The sequence below is a fragment of the Eleutherodactylus coqui genome, chromosome 13 (genome assembly GCF_035609145.1).
Source record: "Eleutherodactylus coqui strain aEleCoq1 chromosome 13, aEleCoq1.hap1, whole genome shotgun sequence".
NCBI lineage: Eukaryota > Metazoa > Chordata > Amphibia > Anura > Eleutherodactylidae > Eleutherodactylus > Eleutherodactylus coqui.
The window spans coordinates 27,046,050-27,060,323 of NC_089849.1; the positions used below are offsets into that span (position 1 = coordinate 27,046,050).

Below are 14,274 nucleotides of genomic sequence, written 5' to 3' on the forward strand. Positions count from 1 at the left end.
GGTGGAGAGCAGGCAGAGAGGGGGCGGGAGCTCAGAGCACTGCTCCCGACTCTTCCAGCCTCCTCCCCCTGCAGAGAGAGACGCCGTATATCGGCTGGGCGTGAAAACCCAGCCGATATACGGTCGTCTGAATGCACCCTTAAAGCCATAAATACCACCCTCAGCTTTATATAGGGCTTTTATGGCTCTCAGTGTTATACACCAGTTTCAGGATATTGGTGAACTTCCGTATTTGGACTGAAGTTTCTACTAAACCAAACTTTTCAAAGTTCACTCATCACTAGTAACTATCATAGCTGTGATCTGCAACCACTCGATTTGTGGGGAAGCGACAACTCCTAGTATTCCTTGACACTTCTCTTCAGTGGATGGCGCAAGACATACTCTTTGCTATGATCGTGTACACGCCCAGCTTTCTGAGAAAGAGGCAGTTTGCCTTGACACGTCAATTGCTGAATTTAATTAAAAAATCTAATTTGACCCTTTGGCTTTCAGCGCTTTCCTCAACTTTCACGGATGTGCCAGATCCCATTCCTTCCCCTTGGCTCCTTGTTGCATCCGTGACAACAGGCAGTCAGTCAGGGCATGCTGGGAGTTGTACTTCACCACCACTAGTCGCAGACTACAGCCCTAACTTTTGTTAATAAAGTGACTTTCTTGATATACTTTACTGGGTCATTCCAAGACAAATCACCCAAGGGGTAACACCCGAACATCTCAGATTTTTACGAAACTTTGTACTTTGTTACTAGAATGTATATTAAAAAATCTCAATTCTCAGACTCATTGGATCATGGATTGAAGAAATACAGGGGATCATTTTTTTGAAGGTACCATCATTTTTGATAATTCATATCTTGGAAACTATTTGGCGTACAAAGATGTGCAGTTTTCTTCAGATTAATATGTAGATTTCTAACAGTTTTCCTAACATTGTAATTCCAATACAATTTCAAGCCATTTGAAGAGTTGTGGTACTTGCACACTTGTATGTTCACTGGTGCCATCTCTGTGCACTGAGAGTTCACTGTGAAACTAAACAACTGTAGTCCTGACATATTGTAGCAGTGATGTTCTCTGTCCATTTACTCTCTATTGATTTGCACATCATATCTCGGTGTTTAACCCCCTCCTCAGTAATGCTACAGCTCAAATAACTGCATATTAATACACAGCATGGCTTCTTCCCAGGATTTAATGCTCTGCTTATAAATTCAGCCTCATTTCACTGTTGCAGATTGCCTGTGTGCTGGGGAATGGAGACAATTGAGCAGACTAAGCGAGGAAAGAAGGGAATAAGAAAGATGAAGAGAATAAAATAGGCAGTCCCAGCAGCTGGGGTACGCTAGGATCAATAACGCAAGGCTCATCCTAAGGGTGCATTCAGACGATCGTATATCGGCTAGGTTTTCACGCCGGCCGATATACGGCGTCCCTCTCTGCGGGGGGAGGAATCTGGAAGAGCCGGGAGCAGTGCTCTGAGCTCCCGCCCCCTATCCACCCCTCTGCACTATTTGCACTGAGAGGAGGCGGAACAGGGGTGGGGCTAAGTTCTGGGAATTAGCCCCACCCCCATCCCGCCTCTCCTCATTGAAAATAGTGCAGGGGGGTGGAGAGGAGGCAGAGAGGGGGCGGGAGCTCAGAGCACTGCTCCCAGCTCTTCCAGCTTCCTCCCCCTGCAGAGGGGGACACCGTATATCGGCTGGGCGTGAAAACCCAGCTGATAGGGTGCATTCAGATGATCATATAAAGGGAAAGCTCAGCTCAGCCGCTGGGGTCTGGGAGGAAGGAGGAGCTATCAGTGTGCTTGGCTAGACATGAAACAGACTGGGATGGGAGATACTATAGGGTGCAGGGACACCTTAGCAAGATTTATTCTTGCTAAAAATGTGTCTTATGGTCAGAAAAATACAGTATACAGATATAACACATATTTCAAGAATTTTCCCACAGCACCCTATTTATCTATTACCTTCCAGTATAATTAGGTATACGTTATTTTATTGTCAGTACGATGTTAAGAATTTTTCTCAAAAAAACAAAGAATGGCTTCCTGAAATTTTGTGGAAAAAAACAACTTCAGTGTATGGGATGGTGGGATATTATATATATATAAATTTCAGCTTTCTCTCTGGAATGGCTCCGTTCCAAAAACAATTTTGAAATTTTTGTTCCAATTTTACTTTAACTTGTACTAAATTACAGTCTTTGGGAAAATAGGTTAGAAATCTACATAGAATACAAGAAAAGATAATGACACTGTGTACACCTTCCTACGTCCAATAGAATTATCAGAAACTATGGATTTTGGTGGCCTTTAAAAATTGACTCACTGTATTTCTTGATCCCATGACTCGATCAGCCTGAAAATTGAGATTTTTATATATTCTAGTAACAAACAAATGTGCAAAGTTTTGTAAAAATCAGGGACGATCGACTGTTACCCCTTGGGTGATTTGCCCTGGAATTACCCGAATGTATTATATTTCGCTCATTTACAATTAAAGGACAGTGTTTAAGCAAATGGATTGTGCAGTTGTGTAACCAGTAGTGTAATAAACCTCAGAGGTCAGTATTAGTTGTGTAGTGCAGAAGTCACTGGTCGATCATGAGGAATAGATAAATTAGGTTATTTGCTCCTAACATAAGATGGTGCTGTTATTACCCTCCCTGCTGCACAGACATGAGCGTGTAATAAATACATAAAAATAAAGTTATTTTGTGGAATTGCTTACTTGGCGTAAAATTCAATTTCCCAAATGTGTTTGCTGGCTTAAGTAGTTATAAGAAACTGTTTTCTGGTCTATTCTATTGACATCCTACCAAAATCTGTTCAGAGAGAGGTGTGACTGTAGCCCACGGCCTCATATATACTCAAGTAGTATAGTAGTAATATAGGAGTGTCCCATGCCAAAAGGTAGATTAAGAGACAGAGCACAGATGGCGGTGAACAAGAACAGTCTACGTAGCAGCTGAATCGGCAGTACAGTCTCTTTAACTTGGCACACAGTTTTAGAACGTTGCAACACAGTTTCAAATACTCTAAGAATGCTGGCTTACTACTTGGCAACACTGTCAGCCCTTGCAGAATCAAGTCTCAGGCTCTCTATATATTCACTAACTCTTTGTATATTCATAGTCTCTATATACTCACAGTCTTTTACTTAGACCGCCTGCAGACAGCCGGGTCGGATCCGGCTGCGAGAATTCTCGCAGCGGGACCCGTCCCGCGCCCCTACTCACCTGCCCCTACTCACCTGCTTCCGCGGCTCCGGCTGTTTGATGTGCCGGCTGCCAGCGCATGCGCAGACCGGGGCCGGCAGCCAGGGAGTGAGATTTCTGCGCGGGCTCTGCGAGCCCCGCTCAAAAATAGAGCATACCACGGTTTGTTTGCCGCGCGAGATTTCGCACAGACAAACCGCAGCCATCTGCCTAGGATTGCGTTTGCTAAAGCAATCCTATGGCAGCTTCCACGGGCAGAAATTCCACAGGAAATCCTGCCGCGGAATTTCCGCCCGTCTGAGCCCCGCACAGGAATCTCACTCCCCCGCCGCTGGCTCCGGTTTGCGCAAGCGCCGTCAGCCAGCACATCAAACAGCCGGAGCGGCGGAAGCAGGTGAGTACGCGTTGTTCCCTGCAGGGGCGCGAGAATTCTCGCAGCCGGATCCGACCCGGCCGTCTGCAGGCGGCCTTCCTCCACGAGTCTGGTGTAACTTCATGGATACTCAATGGTTCACAACAGTATGCACTCACAGTCCCTTTATAGTGGGTTTCCACTCTCTTCACAACATGGCAGCTTTACGGACGGAGTTCCCCCAACTATGATGGTCCAACCAAGAGGCTCCATACCTTCTCACAGCTCTCACTCTAAGCTGCACCCAACCTCTTCCTCAGTCAACGTCCAGGGTTTCTTTCATGGCTGAGACCACACCCAATCTTGCAGCGACCTCCTATAATGGCTGCTCACTTCTTTCAGTGGCTCACTCATCTACAGCAGTCAACTCTCCTCAGCAGGCACACTTCAATTCGGCCAAACACATTACAGTCCACACTGCTTCACTGTTTGCCATGCACGCCATACTCTGCATTTTATACCAAAACAGGCACCACACTGCGGGTAGAGACATATCCTACCCTTCATCTGTCAGGCGCTCAAGCCCCGCCCAAAACAGTACCTGGTGATGTTCACCTTTCAATGACCACCATGATTGCGATGGAGACCGGACATACAGTGTCCACAAGGACCATGGCAGAGACTGTTACATAACACAGCTGCATAATGCACTTTTACAATACCCCATCTACTTCAGCAGCTATGCAATAAACCTTATTAATCATAGTATTTTTCTTATTAAACACTCATATTAGCATAATAACTGGCAATCTCCATCGCTTTTGTATATTTTTTTAGCACATTTGTTCTGATTGCTTAATTTTTTTAATCACAGAAAACCCATTTAAAAAGGGAACCTGTCAAGTTGAAAATACAGACTGATCTGCTAGCATCATATCCCAGACCAAGAAGAGCTGATCAGATTGATATATAGTTTTGTGGCAAAGATTTAGTATAACTTGTAACTTTGTTTAAATTGCTACTCTTTCTTTGCTTCAGAGTCCAGTGGGCGGTCTTATTAGAGATGACTATCAACCACAGATAGGACCGCCCACTGGACTCCCAAGCCCAAAATGAGTAGAGATGTAAACTAATAAATTACAAGTTCTACTGAAACTTTGCCTACAAAACTATATATCAATCTGCTCAGCTCCTCCTGATCTATAACATGCTGCCAATAGATTGTACTGCTTATTCATGTTGAAGGGTTCCATTTAAGGTTTAATAGTCTTTTCCTTCCAACAAAGCACTTACAAAATACAGTGATACCTTGGATTCAGAGTGCCTCAGCTTGCAAGCTTTTTGACTTAAGAGCAGGCTCTCCCTTAAATTTTTGCTTTGATGTAAGAACAAAAACTTGGGTTAAGAGCCTTGCTCTCAATGGGGCCGCCGCTGTTGCCGGTGGCCCAATTGAAAGCAATGGCCTGCCGACAACCCTTGCAATGATTTTCATGGAAGGGCTTTAAATATAATTCCTTCCCTGAAAATCTTCCCTAGCTGTAGTAAAAAATATATACTCACCTGTCCGCCACTGCCGGGGCTCAGGCATGTCTAGCCGCCGGTTGTTCTCCCTGCTTTTTTAATCCCCACCTGCTGAAAAGCTTCAGAGCAGTGCAGGGAAAACAATCGGCGGCTACATGCACCTGAGCCCCGACAGACAGTGAGTATATATATGTTTTATTTTTTTTACTACAGCTAGGGATAATTTCAGGGAAGGGCTTATATTTAAAGCCCTTCCCCGAAAATCACTGCCGGCGTCCTATAGCTTTCAATGGGGCAACGTCATCTCCATTGAAATCAGTGGGAGAGCTTCACGATCCGGAACGGATTAATGGCTTTTCCATTCATTTCGATGGGGAAACTGGTATTGAGATAAGAGTGTTTTGGGTTAAGAGCTCCATCACGGAACAAATTAAACTCTTAACCCAAGGCACCACGGTACAACATAATAAAAAGATGAATAGGAAAGTATGAAAGCGGTGCGTGGAGACTTACAAACAACTACTAGGTGTGGGGTGAAAGCGAGGTCTCCTGCGGCATCGACTTTACCTCGTATGTTTGTCCCATTCAATATTCAGAACAGATGTGTAGTCCAAGACCAGGTGGATTTCTGCATAATACACAGGATATAGGTGTCACTTCATGCATTAATGCATCATTCTGGAATTAAGCATTTTTATTCAAGTATCTGTATAGTTTTCAATCAAAGCCAGGCTACTCCATCAATGGTAATATGAGCCTTCAAGAAATACCGTTAGGAGGTGATTCATAAAGATGTTTGTTCGAGGAGAAATGTCACACTGTTTTATCCATATTAAATAAGTGTCACACGAGAAACATTTAATAAATGTATCAGTTGTGGCCTGACCCTCGTATAAATCTTATGCCTATTGAACACTTTACCTATATAAAAATGGCCAAGAGCGGACCTAGTCCTCATATTCAAGACCTACAGACCTCTCTCCAACTGAAACCAACTGCTCCACAACCAAGAAGCAATGGCATCAGGTATGACTTCTTGTAGAATTTCCATAAAGGATTAGAAAAGTATGGCTGCTTTCTTCCACCTCCAGTGGTTGTGTCTGGTATTGCAGCTCAACTCTATTGAAGTGATTGGGGCTGAACTGCAATGCAACACAAAATCTGTAGACATGTGTATCATATACATATTTTTTCTTTTTACTTATTTTAGGTCTTTAAGTTGTTTCCACTTGTTTAAAAAATTGCCGTGAATTTGAAGTGTTTTTCATTTTGTTTTTACTAGTGTTTTTGTGGCGTTTTATAATTTGCTAGATTCGTAACATACGTTTTTTTCCCCCTACCAATTGGCATGTCCTATAGGGAACCCTATTGGAAAAACGCCAAAAAACCCATACCTAAAGTATGCTGTAGTTTGAAAAAAAATGCCAATGACCACAAAGAAAAACACATTGTAGCACATTTCATATTTCATTATAGACTTGAATGTATTGTAACATCTTGGCTGCATAGAAAGAAGCCGGGGAAAATGCCAAGAAAGAGGCCATGCAAAAACAACTTTTTTTCCCCAAAAAAATGTTGTGTGCAAAATCACCCTTGGGTTGGTATTACAGAGTTTTTGAGCATTTTTCATTTGTGCTTTACCGCACCAAATTTTTTCAAAACTCAGTAATCTCTAGGTATGGCGTTTTTCCAATACACATCTTTTTAGGACAAGAAAAATGCTAGAAAAAAAACAAAAAAAATACCATTAAATGTTACAAAAAAGAAAAGCCACCAAAATGCTTGTAAAAAGGCCATTAAAAGATGGGGAAAAGGTAGGAGGTCTTAAAGAGACCTTTTAAATGTATTTACATTAATTAACCCATATCATCAAAATGAGGCGGCAAGTTCTGAGAATCTGCTATCACTTTCAATAAAAAATAAAAAAAATATATATAAATAAAAATTTAAAAAATCGCCCACAACAGATGCAAAACAAATGAGTTCTTTTGGCTAACCGAGACTAAACCTCATGCAGGCATAAGGGTTTACTATCTGATGGAACCTTAAGTTCTTCATTGCCTTTTCTTTTTAGGACTATGCTCCTCTCTTGGACTGTTGCTCATCATGTGCCTTCAAAATCCACCGGGGTTCAATGCTTTCCCCCAGATATCCGTGACCAGTCTCCTCAATAATGCTGTAATCAGGGCACAGTACATCCACCAGATGGCGGCTGATACATACCGAGACTATGTAAATACGGTACAGTTATTAATGTTTATGCGACTGTAGAGTAATCACCTCAAAAATATATGCCAGTCACTACCTATAGGTGATGATTACCTGCTAGTTATGTTCCTCAGTACTTGGCTCTTTGGCTGCTTTTTAGCTCAGTTCCATTAGGGCCATCTAAAGGAGTCTGAAGTAGTCTAAAAAACACCCTACCTCATGATTGGTTTAGTGAGACACACCCTTCATCTCATCATTGGTTCAGGCTGCTGCTCTCTTACTCCTGCTGCAGCTCTGCCTCTTCCGATTGGCTGCTCTGTATAAACACAAGCCCTTGAGGTAGTCAGTATACAGAGAGTTGGCAGCAGTACAGAAAAGGCAAAATAATTATAAAGTACAGACTAATCAAATCACAGATTGCAGTGATTAGCTGCAGCTGTCATGTCTTGCTAGTGTCACTGGTTCGCTGCAGCCGGAAGTGAAGACCAGCAGGGGAACAGGGGAGGGATTGTTATTCCTCCAATATAAGCTGGTTTGAAAACATTTTTAATCCCTGTTTAACCCTTTGGCTTCCCCAACCAAGACATTAATATCAAATCTATACTGTATACTATCAATGTCTAATCAGTGGGGACCTGGATGCTCAGACTCATGCCAATGCCTAGAAGGAAGGGCTGTGGCTCCTTCTGCTTCTTGCTGACACAGTGCTGCTCCACACCATGCACTATGGAGAAAATCCACCTTTATAGGGCTATGGTGCAGTAAAGCTGAGCACCTGGCAGTGGCGCTATTTCAGATGAAAAGCAGAAGGGGTTGCTGATGTCTACTCAGTTTTGCAGAACCTTTGTTTTAGAGATTAGTGGAGGCCCCAGTAGGCTTCAATCTGGATGGAGATTAAGTCCATGGCTCCTTTATATACAAATTAAATGGGTAATTTGGGACTTTTTTTTTTATTGGAGACCTATACTTAGGATGGGTCATCAATACCAGATCAGTAGTGGTTCAACCTCTGGTACCCATCCTCAAGCAGATTTTTGCAGGAGTCATGGTGCACAAGAACTAGCTCAGCTCTGTACATTGCATAGTGGCCGTGAAAGGTATTGCGAAGCTTAATCACATTTAAGTGAATGGGACGAAGATTGCAGAGCCATTTATGGCTACTGCTCAAAAGAAAAACTATGCAAGGAACACACAAGACATTCATAATAAGAGCATAATATGGCTTCCAAAAACTGCCCTGCACCCGCTAAATGTAAGCTAGATATTGCATATAATTGAATTACTTGGCCAACTGCCCTGTTGAAGGGTTTGCCTCTCTTCCAGGAACGGACATTCATGCGTGAAGACAAGAGATACGCAAATAAAAACTCCTATGCAATGTTCTGCTACTCAGAAACCATTGCTGCCCCGACTGACAAGGACAACACAAACCAGAAATCAGTAAGTGGTCTCCTCCGCTGTAAAGGCATCTTACCCATGTGAACATTGTATAGGCTGCCACCACAACGCTAGCAAAGTTTCTAACTAGTACTCGCCTATTACAGGACATGGACCTCCTCCGATTCTCCCTCACCCTCATTCAGTCTTGGATGACACCGGTGCAATCGCTGAATAAGCTGTTTACCAACCAAGTTTTCGGGAATGCTGTCTACGAAAAACTGAGAGACCTGGAAGAAGGATTATATGCCCTGATGAGGGTAAGATAAAACCTTTAGTCTGGCTGCAAAGCGCTGTCCCCTATTGGTTAGCAAGTGCTAATGCAGCATATACAGCACAGCCCGTAAAGCAGGGCTGCACAGCCTGTGGCTCACAAAGCTTTTCTGTGTAACCCCCCAAGCCCCATATTTGGGACACTCCAGAGAGGAAGAGATGAGGTGAAGAAGTGGCTGCACACATGGAAGTTGCAAATATAAATAGCTGTACTTATGCACTGCCGCTTCAACTTCTCTCTGGAGTGCCGAAAAGAAGAACAGGGGACCCCCATTCTCCCAAATAAGTGGGTCCAGAAGTGAAATCCTCACTTATCAGATGCTTATGGCATAAACAGTTGATATGCCAATAAATGTTTCAGCTAGTAATATCCCTTCATGGTTATATTGTGGCCCTTGGGAATGGCAAGGTGGCCCTTGAACCAAAAAAATGTTGCCCATCCCTGGTGTAAAGCACAATATTTAACAATCTTCTTACTACCAGCAGGAGCTAGATGATGGAAACGCACGGAATTACAGCCTACTGACCTTCACATATGACAAATTTGACAACTATCCAGACAATAACGATGATGCCCGGGTCAAAAACTATGGCCTGCTGTCCTGTTTCAAAAAAGACATGCACAAGGTGGAGACTTACCTGAAAGTGATGAAGTGCCGGAGGTTTATGGAAAGCAACTGTAATGTTTAAATAACTCAGAAAACGAATACTAAAAATGGCCGCCCCCCTCATACAAATCGGCCAGAAGCCTGCTGCAATTTAACGTCAGTTGCTTAGCGGCGGCGGGATTCAGAAATTGCGTAATGTTAGTATTACACTTCCTGACCAAAGAATATTTGTTCCTCATGTATTTCGCCTTGTCTCTTACAGATCTTTGTACATTGTAATAAAAGAATAAGACGCAAAATTCTTGAATCTCTGTACATTAACCATTAAGATCATACTAAGTGGTTGCCCCAAGAATAAAACTTATCCGCCAGAGTAGGAAACAAGTGCCTGATAAGAGACTACTCCAACTGCCATTGACCACAAGGACAGAGGTCCCATGTCCCCCTATATTAGCAGTGGTCAAGCATGCATGCTGAGACTCCAATTACCAGGGATGGTTGAAAAGTTCTCAGCCCAACCAAGAAGTGAATGAGCTAAGGCATGAAACTTTAAAGGGGTTGTCCCGCGAAAGCAAGTTGGGGTATACACTTCTGTATGGCCATATTAATGCACTTTGTAATGTACATTGTGCATTAATTATGAGCCATACAGAAGTTATTCACTTACCTGTTCCGTTGCTAGCGTCCCCGTCGCCATGGTGCCATCTAATTTCAGCGTCTAATCGCCCGATTAGACGCGCTTGCGCAGTCCGGTCTTCTCCCTTCTGAATGGGGCCGCTCGTGCCGGAGAGCTGCTCCTCGTAGCTCCGCCCCGTCACGTGTGCCGATTCCAGCCAATCAGGAGGCTGGAATCGGCAATGGCACGCACAGAGCCCACGGTGCACCATGGGAGAAGACCTGCGGTCCACCGTGGGTGAAGATCCCGGCGGCCATCTTCGCAAGGTAAGTAAGAAGTCACCGGAGCGCGGGGATTCGGGTAAGTACTATCCGTTTGTTTGTTTTTTTAAACCCCTGCATTGGGTTTGTCTCGCGCCGAACGGGGGGGCTATTGAAAAAAAAAAAAAAAACGTTTCGGCGCGGGACAACCCCTTTAATGCTATTCAACATACTCCCCCTGAAGTTCATCAAACTTGTTACCTCATTTCTGTGGTTTCTTTAAACCTCTTAAAAATATCTTGGTTGCTTGATCACTGAAAAACATTATCTTGGCTGACTTGTGTAAAGCAGCACACCTCTTTTCAGCTTTCCATATCATTTTCTTGAGGTGTGGCCCTTAATGTTTCCAACAAACATAGTATGTAAGGCCGAAAAATTAGTCCATCTAGTTGAGCCCATTACCTTCCCCCTAAATGTTGATCCAGAGGAAGACAAAAAAAAAAGAGGTAGAAGCCAATTTTCCTCATTTAAAGGGAAAAAAGAATTCCTTCTTGACTCCAATATGGCAATCCCAGTTATAGACTGACTGCACCATCCATCTGTATGCAATGTAAAGCAGAGATGCTCTGCATGTGCATAGCAGTGGCTCTCTGTATGGAATCACGATTGTCATAGCTGGAACTGTGATTTGGCAGTACCGCAAATGACAATAAGATCAAATGGTCAGCCCAAAACTTCTCAGGGCCAGATTAGTTACTTGTGAGACTTCCCTAAACTCCTGGTATAGAAAGCTACCCATCTCCCATTTTAGTGGGTGTTATATGCAGGAACTATATGCAGTAACCTTACTGAAATTGGTGTTGCTAATCATAGGATCCTGATGACATGTCCATACCCGACATAGAAACGCGTCGAACCATGAAATACTCTACAGAACCGTGAAATACTCTATAGTTGAATCATTGCACACCGAATTGCGAAACACTTTATAGGACCAGTTGTTCCTTGCTACCTTACTTGCCATTAGATACCAGGAGGAGCTTGAATAGTGTATGAGGCTCGCATTTTCTGTCCTTTCACAGGAATAGATGTGTGTAAGTGCACGACGTCTTCATTTCCAAAAATTAATAGATCAGTCTAGGCTATATAGCTCTGCATTGGTTTCATCTATTGACTCATCTAATTCTGTGCAAATCCTAGACTGCTATAACTAGTTATATACAAAGCGAACCTCTTAGTTACACCTCTCCCTGGGTTGCTGTCTGCCCACCCTGGGGCAGTACAGCGGTCTTGGCAAGGGTGTATTAGTGTCAATTTATGTGTGCTTGTCCGTGGTAGCCCTATTTTTAATAGTCATTCAATAAAGAACCACTTTAGAGTTGTCTATAACTGTGAAGGGCTTAGTAAGTTGGTCATATAGACATTAACTGCCTCAGTGAAAAGCCCAAGAATATGGCAATCAGAATAAGCCCTGGATCAACAACCCTTCTGAAGTAATCAGCGACTAGAACATATAATATTACACTAATAAAAGGTGTCCAGTAGTATTGTGCATTGATGGCTTGGCCCTTTTGAAAGTAGTCTGTTAATAAAATATCTGTGCTATCCCAAAAAGTGGAAGCCATGACCTTTGCTGTAGACTTGAATTTCTTTGGCCGCAGAGATCCAGAGTGCCGCTGCTGTGAGGACTGTTTGGTCTCAGGATCGTAGTGGTATAACCAAGTTTCATCAACAGTCACCAGTCGTTGCAAAAAATTGGCACTGGATTCCTCAAAATCACCTATGAAGTGCTCACTTATGTTCGCTTCTGGTCAGCGGTCAAACATTTTGGCACCCACTTGGCTGAAGACTTATGCATATCCAATTATTGCTCCAAACATGTTCCTTGGATATCTGCAGTGTCTCAGCTATTGTTTTCAATTAGATTTGTCCATCTTCCAAAGCCATATCATGATCACATTCATCAATTTCAGATGTTGACACTAGAGATGAGCGAGCACCCAAAAGCTCATGTCCGTGTTATTCGAGTCTAGCTTTTCCTAAAATTCGAGAGCTTTACTGGCGTAACGAACCCCATTGACTACAATGGATGACTCGAGCATTTTTGTATGTGGAACGCAGGGTCATGGGCTTTTGTTTTTTTCTTCTCTCCCTCTCCCTCCCTCTTCCCGCCAAACCAAAAATTTTCAAATGACGCGTGCTGCGTCGCGGTGGGGAGGATCCAAAACAGGCACGTCACAGTGGGGAGGAGCCAAAAGCTTGGGCGGGGTCAAACATGATTTGATGCTCGATCGAGTAACCAGCACCATCGAGCACGCTAATGCTCGAACGAGCATCAAACTCGACAGAGTACGTTCGCTTAACTCTAGTTGACACTGTGTTGGGTCTCCCAGATCTTTCAACACCTTAGATGGAAAAATCACCCCAATTAAAGTCGGCACACCATTTCTTCACAGTTGAGTATGACGGGCACTGGTGTCCCAATGTTTCCATCAAGCACTCATGAATTTCATTTAGTTTTCTATTCTGCACGAACAGGAACTTCATGACGCACAGGAGCTCAATGATGAAGGAGTTCATATTTTTCTCTGCCATGCTTTTTTTTAGTGATGTGAAAAAAAAATAAAACTGAGCGCTATTATTCTGAAATTTGGAAGGTAGGCCTATAAAACCAAGATTTTTGTACATACCATAAAATCCCTTTCTCGTCTCGTTCATTGGGGGACACAGATAAAGACGGTGGGTGTAGCTACCTCCACTAGGAGGCGACACTAAATAGAAAAAGTGTTAGCTCCTCCTACTAGCTATACACCTCCTACAGGCACCATGCTAACCAGTTTGTATGCAAGCAGTAGGAGCCGCCAAGTAGGATACAAACATCAATACAATGTATGGCAACAAGACTGTTAAGAACGGTAATTCGTAGTACCACCATGTTCAACCACAGAATGAACTCTTCAACAAGGAGAAACATATTTGCCAATGCTGACAAGAGATGGGTGGTGCTGTGTCCCCCAATGAACGAGAGAAGATTTTACAGGAAGTACAAAAATCTCGTTTTCTCGTTCGTAACATTGGAGGACACAGCTGAAGACCGTTGGGACTTCTAGAGCAGTCCCCAGGGAATGGGAAGTAGGAAAGGATGCATGCGGTCAGGGGAAACCGATAACACCCTGAGTGCACAATGAGCCTAGTGCCTGGATAAAGGCCTGTGCCTTTTGCGGGGATCTTGGAAGTTGAGTACTGAAGAAACAATCCGAGGAGAAGGATGAAAACTCTATGGCGTATCCGGCAGACATGAGCTGAGGAACCCAGGCATCAGAGACATGGGCAAGCCAAGTTTCCTGAAAAGGAAAAGTCATTCCACCTCCACCCCCCCCCCCACCCTGAACAGGTTGGGTGGGGGCTGCCCTTCATGAGGACGATTTACAAAGCTTTGATGACTGAGTATGAGGGCGCCAGGCTCGTCTGGGCTTTAATGAGGGATGTCTAATGCTGTTCCTGCGAGGGCTTTTTAGTCTCAGAAATGGCGAAAGGAACGAAAATTAATTATTCTCTTCTGCAGGGCCTTTGCCCGACTGGATCTATTCTGCGGCAAGACAGAACTTTTCCCACAAGTTGCTTCCGAGATTATCTCATCCAGCCTGGTCCTAAAAAGTCTTAACCCCATAAAAGAAAGCCCTGTCAAGGTTTTTTTTTATACAGCATTCGAATCCTAGGTTTTTAACCACAGGGTTCGACGTGTGGCTACTGAAACCGCCAATGCACAGGCTAAAA

At 43.6% G+C, this 14,274-nt stretch overlaps 1 protein-coding gene across 1 annotated transcript; it reads left to right on the forward strand.

Moving 5' to 3' along the window:
* Positions 1–6,111: 6,111 nt before the first annotated feature.
* On the forward strand, positions 6,112–9,703 carry LOC136587899 (somatotropin). Its single transcript, XM_066586705.1, has 5 exons — positions 6,112–6,121; positions 7,170–7,327; positions 8,627–8,743; positions 8,848–9,000; positions 9,500–9,703. Exons 1-5 carry the CDS (start codon positions 6,112–6,114, stop codon positions 9,701–9,703), a joined length of 642 nt encoding a protein of 213 aa, XP_066442802.1.
* The last annotated feature ends 4,571 nt before the right edge of the window (positions 9,704–14,274 follow it).

Coding starts and splice junctions, on each gene's coding strand:
- LOC136587899 (XM_066586705.1), top strand. Junction 7,328..8,626: donor CTGATACATACCGAGACTAT/GTAAATACGGTA, acceptor CCTCTCTTCCAG/GAACGGACATTCATGCGTGA. Junction 8,744..8,847: donor ACAACACAAACCAGAAATCA/GTAAGTGGTCTC, acceptor CGCCTATTACAG/GACATGGACCTCCTCCGATT.